This window comes from Solanum dulcamara, chromosome 4, assembly GCF_947179165.1.
Source record: "Solanum dulcamara chromosome 4, daSolDulc1.2, whole genome shotgun sequence".
Taxonomy (NCBI): Eukaryota; Viridiplantae; Streptophyta; class Magnoliopsida; order Solanales; family Solanaceae; genus Solanum; species Solanum dulcamara.
This window is the reverse complement of record NC_077240.1, coordinates 10,301,309-10,314,338: the sequence shown is the minus strand read 5'-3', so window position 1 is coordinate 10,314,338 and position 13,030 is coordinate 10,301,309. Positions and strand designations below refer to the sequence as shown.

General features: G+C 32.0%; 1 protein-coding gene and 5 non-coding genes across 8 annotated transcripts; all 6 read right to left on the bottom strand.

Annotated features, from left to right (window-relative positions):
- Positions 1-2,365: 2,365 nt before the first annotated feature.
- On the bottom strand, positions 2,366-7,754 carry LOC129886128 (uncharacterized). Of its 3 annotated transcripts, none has more exons than XM_055960678.1 (8): positions 7,315-7,750; positions 7,110-7,224; positions 6,535-6,924; positions 5,632-5,895; positions 3,937-4,457; positions 3,725-3,849; positions 3,373-3,542; positions 2,366-3,289 (listed from the first exon to the last, which is right to left on the bottom strand). In XM_055960678.1, exons 1-8 carry the CDS (start codon positions 7,488-7,490, stop codon positions 2,750-2,752), a joined length of 2,301 nt encoding a protein of 766 aa, XP_055816653.1. In that variant the 5' UTR covers positions 7,491-7,750; the 3' UTR covers positions 2,366-2,749. The 3 variants fall into 3 exon arrangements, with proteins under 3 accessions (XP_055816653.1, XP_055816654.1, XP_055816655.1); XM_055960679.1 differs by having other exon boundaries at positions 3,382-3,542; positions 7,315-7,745; XM_055960680.1 differs by lacking the exon at positions 2,366-3,289 and having other exon boundaries at positions 3,382-3,547; positions 7,315-7,754.
- A 2,470-nt stretch (positions 7,755-10,224) lies between these two features.
- Positions 10,225-10,305, bottom strand: LOC129888178 (small nucleolar RNA snoR53Y). The gene has a single exon (XR_008766600.1). It is a non-coding gene; the product is annotated as a small nucleolar RNA snoR53Y (small nucleolar RNA).
- A 120-nt stretch (positions 10,306-10,425) lies between these two features.
- Positions 10,426-10,527, bottom strand: LOC129888166 (small nucleolar RNA snoR69Y). The gene has a single exon (XR_008766590.1). It is a non-coding gene; the product is annotated as a small nucleolar RNA snoR69Y (small nucleolar RNA).
- Positions 10,528-10,583: 56 nt separating this feature from the next.
- Positions 10,584-10,684, bottom strand: LOC129888163 (small nucleolar RNA snoR69Y). The gene has a single exon (XR_008766586.1). It is a non-coding gene; the product is annotated as a small nucleolar RNA snoR69Y (small nucleolar RNA).
- Positions 10,685-10,758: 74 nt separating this feature from the next.
- LOC129888164 (small nucleolar RNA snoR69Y) lies at positions 10,759-10,861 on the bottom strand. The gene has a single exon (XR_008766587.1). It is a non-coding gene; the product is annotated as a small nucleolar RNA snoR69Y (small nucleolar RNA).
- Positions 10,862-10,934: 73 nt separating this feature from the next.
- On the bottom strand, positions 10,935-11,038 carry LOC129888165 (small nucleolar RNA snoR69Y). The gene has a single exon (XR_008766589.1). It is a non-coding gene; the product is annotated as a small nucleolar RNA snoR69Y (small nucleolar RNA).
- Between the last annotated feature and the right edge of the window lie 1,992 nt (positions 11,039-13,030).

Genomic DNA, 13,030 nt, shown 5'->3' with positions numbered 1-13,030 from the left:
ATTTTAAACATAGAAATAGTGAACTTTAACATTAAAGAAGATTGAATTTTTGAGTTGTGTTGAAAATTTCACCATTAAAGAAAGTTAAAGTTTTGTAACTTTGAAGAAATTTTAAGTCTGTCTTGTTGGGTTAGATTAAATTCGAGCTCAAAAGATATTGGATTTTGATATCTAGTTTGGAGGGATACTACTATTGAAATTTGAGATGATTTTGTGAAAAATTAAAAAAGTTGGAAATTTGGAGTGCTTGGTGTTCTTCATGTGTTCTTGAAGAAGAAGAAACAAAAAGAATGTATTTGATTCAAAATTCTAATAGAAAAGTGTCAAAAGTTGTTTGGGTGGTTTTGCAAAATCGATGTTAAAAATAATGAAATAAATGAGCCTTTTTCTCAAACAGCAATGACATAGACAAGCCAAACTTTTAACGAATGACATAAATGAGCATTTTTTTCAAAATTCGATGACATATTTGAGTTTTTTCTCTTTAAAATTATTGCATTGGAGAGCTAAGGTCAACTTATTATAATAGTTCCCTAATGCTTCCTCCGTTCTTTTTTACTTGTTAAATTTTGACTTAGCACATTTAAGTATAGTGAGTTTACCAAAAAATATTTGACAAGTAAAAAAAAATGGAGGAAATAATACGTAATAATCTAACGACTTTAATTTTATTAATCAATTTTGTACTTATAATTAATAGCACACCAGTTGATTAATTATTCTTATGTGCATTAAATTTCCAAGTTTCTATTTTGTTCCTCTTTTTCCGTCCCCGTACCACTAGTGGTGGGTCCATAGAATAACGTAAACTCGTGAAAAGGACAATAAAAGATTGAAACGTGCAATCACCGTACATATCTCTTGGTTACCCTACCTGTACCATTAAGAGTTGCGATAAAATACCAAAAAGTTTTCGCTTTCAATTTATGATGCAAAGATATATATTATTATTATTCCTAATCATATAAAAGTTATTTAATTTTAAAATTTATCTCACAACATGACTTTTAAAGAATAATTTTCACCCATTAAATTATTCTTATTGGAATGAAATGGAATAATCTTATAGAATTGACTGACGAAGCTATCTAACGGAAAAGTAATTGGATTAGTCAATCATAGAAATATTATGGGAATTTTTTTTTTTCCTTTTTTTTTACCCCAATTTTGGAGGATTTATAGTGTTTCCACACTTCCCCTCAAATATTATGGGAATTAGGGCGAAGGATAGGGGTGTAGGATGATGGGGATGGAAGGCTCAATAGAAACTGTCGCCTAAAGCCAACTTCAATGAGAAACATTTTTTTTCTGCTCAATATGTTTTTAAAAAATAATCAATTTAAAAATTTAATATTGGTAAAATTTAAACTTCATCGTTTCTTAACTAGAAGGCTTGGATTCGAGCTTCAGAATAAATTATTTTTTATTAAGAAAATATTTTCTTTTTAATCAGCCTTTAGTGTCTCGAAATTGAATTAATCGAAAAATTCTAAACAAATATCAAACATCCAATTAAAAAATAAAATAAAATTGAGGCGCCATCTCTTTAGTGGCTTGACCTTCTGACCATTCATACATAAAATAAAATGTCACTTATGCGACTTATTTTTCATACCCACCTCAGGTTGAATAGAATATCCAAGGAAGTCCATAGACTTTTCAAAGTGTAAAGGAATCGATGCTCTTTTATAGTGTTCCAAATTGAGGATTAGATAATATATAAAAAAAAAAAACAATTTATTGTGAATGGGAGTAACATATTAATTTGGATTCTCTCAGTTGGATCTTATGAATCCGTAACATGTGATTTGACCAACACTTAATTTCTTTGATACAGATTTTCACATTGAGAAGCATCTCACTTTTATTTCAAAGACAAAAAAATTCCATAAATAGTGGGTCATAAAGAGTAGCTAGATCCAATGAGAGGCATTTCTTTATCTATAATATAAATATAAAAAAGTGGATCAAAGACTTTGCATCAGAATAACGTTGTTCTTTTGACCACATATATCAACTAACACAAAATCATAATCTAATACAAATTGATCTTATATTATTACTTACCCTTCTTTCCCCCTGCTCTCCGAATTTAGCTACACGTATTATAGTTATTAATAGGTAAATAAAAAAGGATAATAAGAACCCATACACCAGTCCACATTTAAGAATTTATACCACGTTAAGGGACAACAACTTGTCGAGTGATGAAAATGTCATGTAAATGAATTACTGTTTTCTTTGATATGTTTTTTCTTGAGCCGAGAGTCTCTTTAACTTTTCAAAACAAGCAAAACAAATTAGAAGCTTTCCCTCAGGCCATACGTTATTCGAAACATAAGAACTGCAGAAAGAACGAGCCAACTGGACCTTCCAAATAAATTATAAATTTATCCTGGTCAACTGCGCTAACCAAACTTAATCTTAGATAAAAGATTTTAAGGCTCTATACATATCCAAGACCGTGTCTTCTGTACAAGGGGTTGTGTTCTCTAGCATCAAGTCTTAGTGCAATTGGCCTAATGTACACATACATAACTAAGACTTCTAAAATCATTTGGTATACCGGAGACATGATGAGGCTCGTTACCCGTTTAATTGGTAACTCAGCTAGGAAGAGCTGATGAAATATGTTTTATTACATATAAAGAGGTGACAAAATGACTTTAGATGGAGTAAACATACTGTTTCAGAATCTGTGCTTGAAAAACTTCTTCAGTTCCATGTTATTGGGAAATGGTAATTTGTCCTAATCGATTATCCCATGCTTGTACAACTTGTCGCCACCTTCAGCCGGAGTATAAGTCAATACTGGAGCCGGTAGCCTTGGGATATTGTCTACACCTTGCGATCTCATCACTGCTTGTGCGTTCCAATACCAAGGCTGAAGGTAAGGTGAAGAGATCGATGGAGAATATGAAGAAGCACGAACAATCACTGAGCCCCAATCTCTGTCACCAAGCTTTGCTTCTTTTATTCTTCTTCTAACCAACAGGCTTCCTACATCTTCCTTTTTCATTTCTGATATGCTTCTTATGATTGACATACAAAGAAGAAGTATGAATACGGCATCTTCTTCAGGTGAAAACTCCACCACCATTAACTTCCAGTTAAGAAGTGCTGTAGCTTTTCCAACTGGATTTTCATCAGAGAACCTGACTACTGTTATGAATCCATCTTCTTTGTCTTCAACTTGCTGTAACTTCTCATTTGGCACATGTTTCGTCTCCTCACCTAAGCCAGATTTCTTGACTTCGTACTGCATTTGCCGCCCTTCCAATAACTTTACCTGCAAGGATTGTGTTCTTAAGCATCAACTCATATGATCAATATTCTATCAAGTTCCAACTGTGATCAAATCAGAGTTCATACACACTGTACCACTGAATCAGTTGATTGCAGGTTTATTAGGCTAAAACTTAAGCCTGAAGTGGATCTTGATGATTCCCACCGTACTAAAAGCTCATCTCCTGTTGAAAGATTCCAAAGAGCATGCCATCCTTCTGGAGGATCTTTTGGTTTTGCAATACCAACCACTTTCTCTGTACTAGATGAGAAACACAAGCAAATGACACCACAAATTAGGTAGGAAACCGAGAATAGGAGACATCCACTGGGAAGTGGTAACCAGCATGATCTATGAGTTGATAACTAATAGACTGTTGAAATGACGTTTGGCCAGAAGAATAGATACAGTCAAGTAGACAGAGGAATTATAACATACCAGGTGCTCTACCGATGGAACCAGCAACGTAGGACCAACGACCTTCACGTATTTCTATAATACGGTCCTCCCATTTTACAGCTGAAGGAGTTTCAGCTCCTCTCCTCCAAAATCCACCTCCAACTCTAACATTGTTGTCAACAACACAAAATCAGGAGATAAAACACAAGGAGGCAGATCATCACTTGGAAAAAAATAAAAAAGTTCACCACCTAAAACGAATCACAAAGCATTCTCTGCCTGCATGATCCAGAACAGTCCGAGATAACCATCTACCTTCTTGGGGATGATATTGGTTCATCCTCAGAATAACATCAGATATCATAGCACCTGAATCATCTGATACTCGATCAGGTACACATTTCAACAGGTAGGAGGCTTGGACAGGAGGAGTTATTGAGGTAGCTACTCTGACTTTTTGGTCAATTTCTTTTGCCAAATTGAGAGAAGGTGCACGTAACAAATCATTCCAAAGAAATGTTACACTCTCTCTCAAGCTACTTCCTTTAATGCAGCCACCACCACGTTGGCGAACCTCAAGAACCATTCCTTTAGTTCCAAACTCACAACACAGATGCAAAGCTTTTTGCCACCTTTGAGACGTAAATTTGCAGAGTGGTCTATCTATTTTGAGCTCCCTGTGACATCTAACCATCTGAAGACGTAAGAACTCCTTTGACGCATCACAATTCAAAGGTTTCATTTTTGGTTTTAGCTTCACTGTTAAACAAACCTGTAATGCAAATCATAGCACAGTCAACCTTTTAGTCATTCCTTTTAGACGCTAATGCAATGCTAAGGAGGAGATTTATGATCATGCATAGAGGAGCCTTTATTTTGCTGATTTGCAAGCAGCATACTAATTTTAGCTCTACAAAGTGCAACACAAAGTAAAAAGCTTGCTATTTAGTTAAAATGGGATTCACTGATCAAATCTTAAACTGGTCAAGGCCCTCATTGTATAACAATGAATAAGCAGGATCCATGTAATATATTCAAACAAGATAAGTTCATCTCTATTCTAGAGTATGAAATTCTTACAATTATTTTTCTTTTTGCTAGTTCCAATTTATCGTAACACCGTGAGAGGGAAAGTATTGGTGGTTTCAATGGGAGGAACCAAGCCATCCACACTAATAACAAATTTCAACTATGAATTTCTTGTATGCTATTATTTCAGATTCTTATAACAGATTTAATTTATTTATTATTTTCAGAAATTACAGAGAAAAGCGACTTTAGGACAATTTCCAACAGCTTTTCCTGATTCTTGGAAAATTTTCAAGGCATATGACAAGCATCTTCAAACATTGCTTTGATCTGCCTTTACTAAGCCAAGAAAAGCAGTAAAAGTCAGCATATTTTGTTTATATCTTACAACTTTTACTTCCCACTCAAACGAAAATGCAGGTAACAAATTGCTTTAGCACCTTCCTCTAATATACTTCTGCAAATTTATCTTCACCCCTAGATAATCCTTTATCTAGGATAGCCACTATCATTGTATTAAATTGGTAAGTAGGCGTGGATAGAATAAGCAACTAAATTCTTAAGACGAAAGCAACACACCAGACTTATCTACTGATGCATACATGAAGACAACTCATCCCACCAAAAACATGACAACATATAATAATAGATGGAAGAAGAGAAAAGAAAGGAAAAGTAGGACTGATCCAAAAAAGAAACATCAATAATTAAATGTGACCTAATAAGATGATGATAGGGTACCAACTTGGATATAAAATAATACAACTTTATAAGCCCTACTTGAGTTTAATATAACTGCAACTGTTGGAGTGAGGGAAAAAAAAAATAACTTCATAAGTCCCTACACTCCCGTGACTACATTTTCGATATTGTCAAGTGGGAAATTGCAAAGCATGGAAGCAAAAGATCTAACTAACCTCAAGCAAGAATCGCGGTAACATGGATGAGTATTTTGCATTGACATCAGTATCTGTGACTTCCCAGTATATTGGTGGCTTAAGATCAACAGTCTTTCCAATGGCCAACCCACCAGCTTTCTCATATGGCTGATCAAATATCCTTTCCCATAGTTTTTTCGTGACCTCAACATCTTCTTCCTTCACATTTTCCCATGCTCCAACTACTTTTCTCATTTCCTCCTCCAACCCTTTGGTGTCCAATGTGTATGCAGTAGGATAACTCTATTTAATCAATAAAAAGAAATTTGAAAATTTTGCATCAGCATCAATGCACCAGTCATTATTGATCTTAGTCAATAAACTTATCTCAACTTGATGAAAATATTCATTTGAAAAGAGAAATAAAATTATAATATTAATATTTAAGTAAACAGATAGACAAATCCACTTAGACCGATCAGTCATGAATCACAATGAACAGCCACCAGGATTATGACATTAACGTTATGACAAACACCTCAGTAATTACAATAATGCTCAACACCGCACCACCTAAAAGCTGAATAAAATTGACAGTGTACTATGCATTTGAATAAAGTACCAAAGTATTTAATTCTCAGAGCAATATTAAAATCAGAAATCTTTCACTAGCAACGTGAAGACCAACGAAAATGACCAGGAAGATGCCTAAAGGATCTTACCTATCTAATAAATTAATGATCTTTTGGCTTTCTTCTTTTTAGATAATGAAGACTTGTAAGAACAACAATCAACCCAAAGTTCATTTATCCATTATGAATTATTCAATTTATCACAAGAGAAGCCATGCTCAAGCTCCCCAAAAGTAAATGGTAAAGGAAATTAAAGATTTCTCCATAGACAAAACTTTTGTATGTAAACTTCAAAGAAAGACCCTTATACCTGATGAGTGATCCACATTAGAAGAATATCTGAAGTAGGGACCAAAACAGAACAACTATCTGCAAATCTATGCATCATATACAGAAAGCCCTTATACCGCTGTCGAGCTGCTATCAAATACACAATCTCGGAATAGTAGGGCTCAGAAAAAATTGTACATAAATATTGTCTTTGTTTGGATACTTCTTCCAGCACTTCTTCATGAAAAGTGGTAACTGGATTCTGCAGATTGGAGTCATAAGATTCATTCTCAAAAGGCTCTGTTGGATATGTGTGAACCCAAATTTCTTTGCATCTGTTTAATGCATACTCTTCATTTTCTTCATTGAATATTGCTGCTTTTCCAATGAGTTTAGAGAATCTTGATTTACAATATTGTCTGTAATTAACCTGAATTGAAAATCAATTAGGAATGGGTATGTAACTTTACTCTTTCATGAAATAGAAGCAATAACTACATATGGTAGTACTTACTTTCACTGATAAAGATAACACCTTTTTCTTATGTTTTCGAAATATTTCTCATAAAGCAAGTAAATTAAGTACACTATTTTCACTGTAAAAGTATTTCATACCGGATTTAAGGTGTGACAGTACCAGACCCATTCAATATCAAGAGGAGGAAGAATCATTGGAGGGTTTGACCCATTAAAAAGATCAGAAATCAATGGCATCCATAGTTGATCATACCTGCAAAAAAAAAAAATCATCAGCAAGATTTTCATGACTCACATGAACAAGAAAACACCAATACCAAGATGTAGTAGTGTAATAATAAACCTTCTAATAGATTCAAGAATGGTGGGTCTTTCTTGAAGCCATTGAGACTCTGTTACAAGTCTCAAGAACCCAAAATTTCGTCTGGCTGCAGCTACAAGATCGATACTGAACCGTACAGTTTCTTCCTCAGAAATCTCACTTAGGCTTCTCATGGAAGCACCATCCGAAGTTGACATTCTTGATTCTTGGAGATTTTTCAAGATTTTCCTACACTGCTCTGTACATGAAATTTATAGAGTGAACCGGATTTTCTTTCTTAAAAAGGCACGTTTTATAAGGTGAAGAAGAAGGCACTAGTTTCTCCTCAAATATACAAATGGAAAGACGTCTATGGTAGGAATTAGAGTATGTTTTTTTGTTTTATGGAAATGGGCAGCCATATAATCAGAAAAGTCGACACGTGGAATTTCAGGTGCGAAGAACACTCTTGTTGGCTGAGACCACTAGCCACCTTTTTTGCTTTGTCTATGTTCTCAAAGGACAAAAACAATTAAGTTATCTTTTCATTTATTGTAGGCTTGTTTAATATTTAATACATAACCCACGAACTTATATCAACGTATTTTATTTACACGTTCGAATTTGTGTTTCAATTAAACACTTAAATCTTAATAAAATATTTCAATTAGATATTTTAAGTTTTAAATTTTGAAGGATGAAAATGGTGTATTTTTATTTGTCTATTAGATAATTAAGTTAATCATATAAAATATATCATTTTCTTTACTTGATTATACACATTTATTTCAATAAAGCACAAAACTCTAGACATTATCTACTTAAGGTTGATGCGTATAATTAAAGAAAATGACGTATTTTTCGTGGAAAACACACAAATTTTTTTCCAGAATTTGAATTGAAAATATTTAATTTGAACACTTTATTAAGAATTGAGATGTTCAATTGTAATAATGTTTAGTTCAAGTGTCTAAATAAAATATTCTTATAAATATGAGGAATTTATGTATTAAGCCTTTATTATACTACAATTTTCTAATATTGCACAATGTTCTATTTGGATGCCATATTTTATGTGTATGTCCTCCAAATTTAAGATGTCTTCAAATAGGTTAAGCCATAGTTATACCTTTCTCCTTTTTTTATTGATTAAATTAAATGAAACTCTTTTGTACTTGAGTTTAATCTAGTTTCATGTTTTTCTTATCCAGTGTTTTGCTTAGTTAGATTAAAACAAAATCTAAGTTTCCACAAGATTCAATCCCTCCACCATTTTTTACTTTTAACTGATGGACACTTAAAAGGTTAATTCCTTAAATATACATTAAGATTTTAAATTTCATTTTAAATAAAAGGTTAATTCTTTAAATAAACTAACAATGTCATGTGATATTCTCTCAATTTATCTATCGTCTTACACTTATTGAGACCATAATAATCATAGTGACCCCTTCCCCTTGTTCCGTTTTGGCATAAAATTAAGCCATAGAAATCCTCCAGAAAATGCGTGCAATTTACGTATATACAAGTGAGTTGGCTGAACAAATGGTGTGCTTTCTTTTTCAGCGCCATGATTAGGTGAACTACAAGCACTATATATTTGTGTTGTTGCATATATAAGAATGTCACATAATTATTGCTATGCCCCCAGTCAACAAAAAGGTCCATTCCACTTCGAATATGATCAAATAATGCTCCATCAGACTGGCCACGTTGATCGATTTTATTTTGCAAGTCAAAATGGGAACATCAATCCTTTTCAAATATCATGTATGAGATTAAATTAGAAATGTTATTGTTGAAAGTAGCATTATTTTAACTTGCTCCAAATACAAAGCGATAAAATAAAATAATTATATCCCTAATTTTAGAGATGTCCATTAAGTGAAATAAGGAACACAAAAATAGTTGAATGTCTAGTTTTAGATATATTTGGCTACTTGTTGCCAATTTTTCTAAGTCTAAAATTTGTTAATCACTTTTAGATCAAAAGGACATCAATGCTAGGTAGAACTTGAATCAATTATTTTATTTTCCTTATTTCACTCGAGGGATATTCCTAAAATTAGGGATGTAATTATTTTATTTTAATCTTTTTTATTTTGAGTAAGTATTAGTTAAAATATTTTATTTAAAAAGCAGAATTAATTTGTTTTCCATATATACAAAATTTTGCTCGATGAATATAGATTAACGTATATCAATGCTAGCAAACGAATACAAATTCGTTGGATGAATATGCATCAATGCATATCAATGGCGAGCAAATATATGCAAATTTGTTAAATTACACCTACTGTTTTTCGTTTCATTTAAATTAATTAAGTTATTTTTATCACTCGTATAGCCACATAAAATTTCATTAGTAAATTATATGTGATGCTTTAACTTGTGAATTTGTGCATTAAAAAGAGAAATTTTAAAATTTCAGTCTCTAGGTGGTACACATGGTGCCAAATTTTCTAATTTAACAAGTTTTTTTTTTAGTTTTTTAAAACTTGAATTCTTAGTTTTAGATGTCGGCTAAAAAAATTTAACCTCTTTAAAATTTTAAAAAATTAATACTACATACCTACATGTCAGTATGTATAACACTATGTATTTTGCTGAGTGAAGAACTTTGATAATTGATCTCTTTATTAAAAAATACTCCGTGATTCATACACAGCTTAGGGTAAACGAATTGAATTATAAAACAATTAGTTTTGCATATATACTAAGTACTACTTTGAAAACTTAGTAACCATTCATTGGTCATTATTTTGAATTGAGACATAGAACTACTACTAGTTTTGACCTCAAACGGAAATGGATCTTGAATTTCTAAACAAAAAAATAAACCTATTTAATTTGTATAATCAAATAAATTGTTCATCCCAGATGAAATTGAATTTAAATTATATGTAAGCAGTCTAAATTTCATATTTGTTTGGTAAGTAAACTTTTCAAGAATGTTCCCTCAGATAAATAACATAAGCTTTCTTCAGAAATTATTTTCAGAATTAGCATGGTCAATTTAACATCACAGGGAACACACCTATTTTTCCAGCCTTTGCACATGAAAAGATACTATTTAAAAATCACAAGAGAATTTACTAGTAATATTAAAGCATAAGTCTTGTTTTGAATTGAGAGAAAATTCAAGAAAAGTAAGGCGACGCTCAGATATGTGTTGGAAACGGAGTATATTCCCAGACCTTTAAAATAAGGTCTCATAATGAGCTGGGAAAAATGTATCTTCATCGCAAAATTGCCTCAATTAATACACAATTAACAAAATTTAAACAAACAAGAAATTAAATTATCACAAGGAAATTGCTCAGATATATGTATTGGAAACAAAGTTTAATCCAAGACCTTAATAATAAGGTCTCATAGAGCTGGGATTAATTTCATCATCATTGCAAATATCAATATTATTATACAGAATAAATAACACACAAATCGAAAAGAATCAAAATAACATATTGATAGAAAAAAAACAAAGGCAAAGCTCAGATATATATGTGTTGGAAACCATGTTTAATCCAAGACCTTAAAAAAAAGATCTCATAGAGCTGGGATTAAGGTGAACATCATTGCAATTGCCAAATTGAAACAAAATTGACCAAACAGAAGCAAAAACACGCACAATCACTCAGAGAATCAATAAAGAAAAAGAAGGCGAAGCTCAGATATATATGTGTTGGAAACGGAGTATATTCCCAGACCTTAAATATAAGGTCTCATAATGAGCTGGGAAAATGTTATCATCATTGCAATCACCATTTTCTGTTACGCAATAAAACAAAATTAAAGCAAAATAGACCAAAAAGAAGGATTTGCCAGAACTATCTCAGAGAGATGCAGAGACACAAGTAGCTATGGAACAAGGAGGAGGCAACTGGTTTAAATAGATTGGGGCTAGGGTTTCTACTGGGCTTTCACTGATGTTCAGCCCTGCCTTTTTGGGCCTTCTACATTTCTATACGGGCTCAGAGAGGACAGAGGCCCGTGAATATAAAGTAGTTGGGATTGAATTATCTATTCATGTACCAATTGCACCTAGTAGCCACTTTGTACATGTAATTATTTAACATGTAGACCAATTAGTAATCCTCCTCTTCTTCTTCAAAAGCTTTGTTAAAATAAATTTCATATAACTTCGGAGTTGTTGCAAGATCAGCATATGTAATGCTCTTTTTGTTCTTGTTTCAATTATTGTATTGTAAATATCTTAATTTTAAATTTATTTTGCACTGCAAAAGGAAGAAGTCAAATTAAGGGACCATGTATGAAATGAATGAGGTACTATATGAGTTAAATGAAGAGTTGGAGTTTTAAGAATATCAAGTAAAAGAAAGTCATAATTATGAGACTGTCAACTCAAACTTCAGAAGTTTGAGTGCACAAATAATATATGTCAAATTTCAAACCTGTATAGGGCTGGAGTTTGTCACTTCAAATACGATTTTTTCCTACTTTGATCTCATAGTTTGAACTTAATTCTAAAACGGTTAAACTTATAAGAATTTATATAATTCGGCTATGACATCAATAGTTGCCCTTAAATCAGCTATTTGTGCACTTACCCTTACTGATGATGATCTCTCTTTCAGAATTTACACACCGAGTAGTTTTTTTTTTATTTTGAAGTACTTTTTTTATATAAAAAAAAGAAAATTAATTATGTTAAGGGAAACTTCCTAATCGAAGCAAAGGGATATAGATTAGCACGCTTCCGTAAATCAACTTTGGAATTTGGCTTTGAGTCAAGTTTTAGTTTTAGGTTATAAGAGTTGTAATATTTAATCAGGTAAATGCGTAGTGTGTGGATGTTCGAACTCCCATAATTATGAGTGTGTATTTTATTAACAAAGTAAAAATAAAAATCTGACTCATTGATTTAGTGAACGTTATTAGTTAAACCCATGAAGTGTTGTGCTTGTTAGGATTTTGTCATGATTTTCCTATCATATTTGATTTTTATTTTTCTTTTGAAGAAAAGTCAAAGCATTATTGTAATTGCTTTTAGAAAAGAAAATATAATTCTCTTTCATAAAAGTTTGGAATTCTATAAATTGAATACCCCTCTTCTCATATTGAAAAACCTCAATAACATCCACAATGTAGTCATTGAAGAGTTTTGTTTAGGGGAGATTTTCTCTCAATAGTTTCAATATTTTCTTTTATATTACTTTTTCATATGTAGGCTGATTGATCAAATCATATAATAATATCATGTTTTATAGTATAGTCTTATTTATCGTTTGATTTATTATCTGCATAATTTATAATTATAAACTTCCGCATGACGCCATGATTATTTCAATTCCAATCATGCTTAAATAGAAGACCGATCACTCAAAGTAAATGCGCACTTATAGAGAAAAAAACAAATTTAGGCACTTAGCCAATACACCAAGAGATGGGTAGTACATACTTTTAGTGTACCAGTATACCCACGATAAATGTTGGGCATCTAAGTGCGGAGCGAATTGATAACCACTGAAAACATTTAAGTAGGGCTGTTCACAGTTTTGGTTAAAACCAAAACCAAACCGAAAATTTAACCAAACCGAATAAAAAAACCGATATTTGGTTTGGTTTGGTTTGGTTTGATTTTAAATTTGAATAACCGATAATATTTGGTTTGGTTATGGTTATAGGAAAAAATAACCGAATAAATAATCGAATCAAACCGATAATTATATACATAAAATTTATAATTATTTATATGTATAATATTAGTTTTTCATAAATAATTAAAGATATTTTA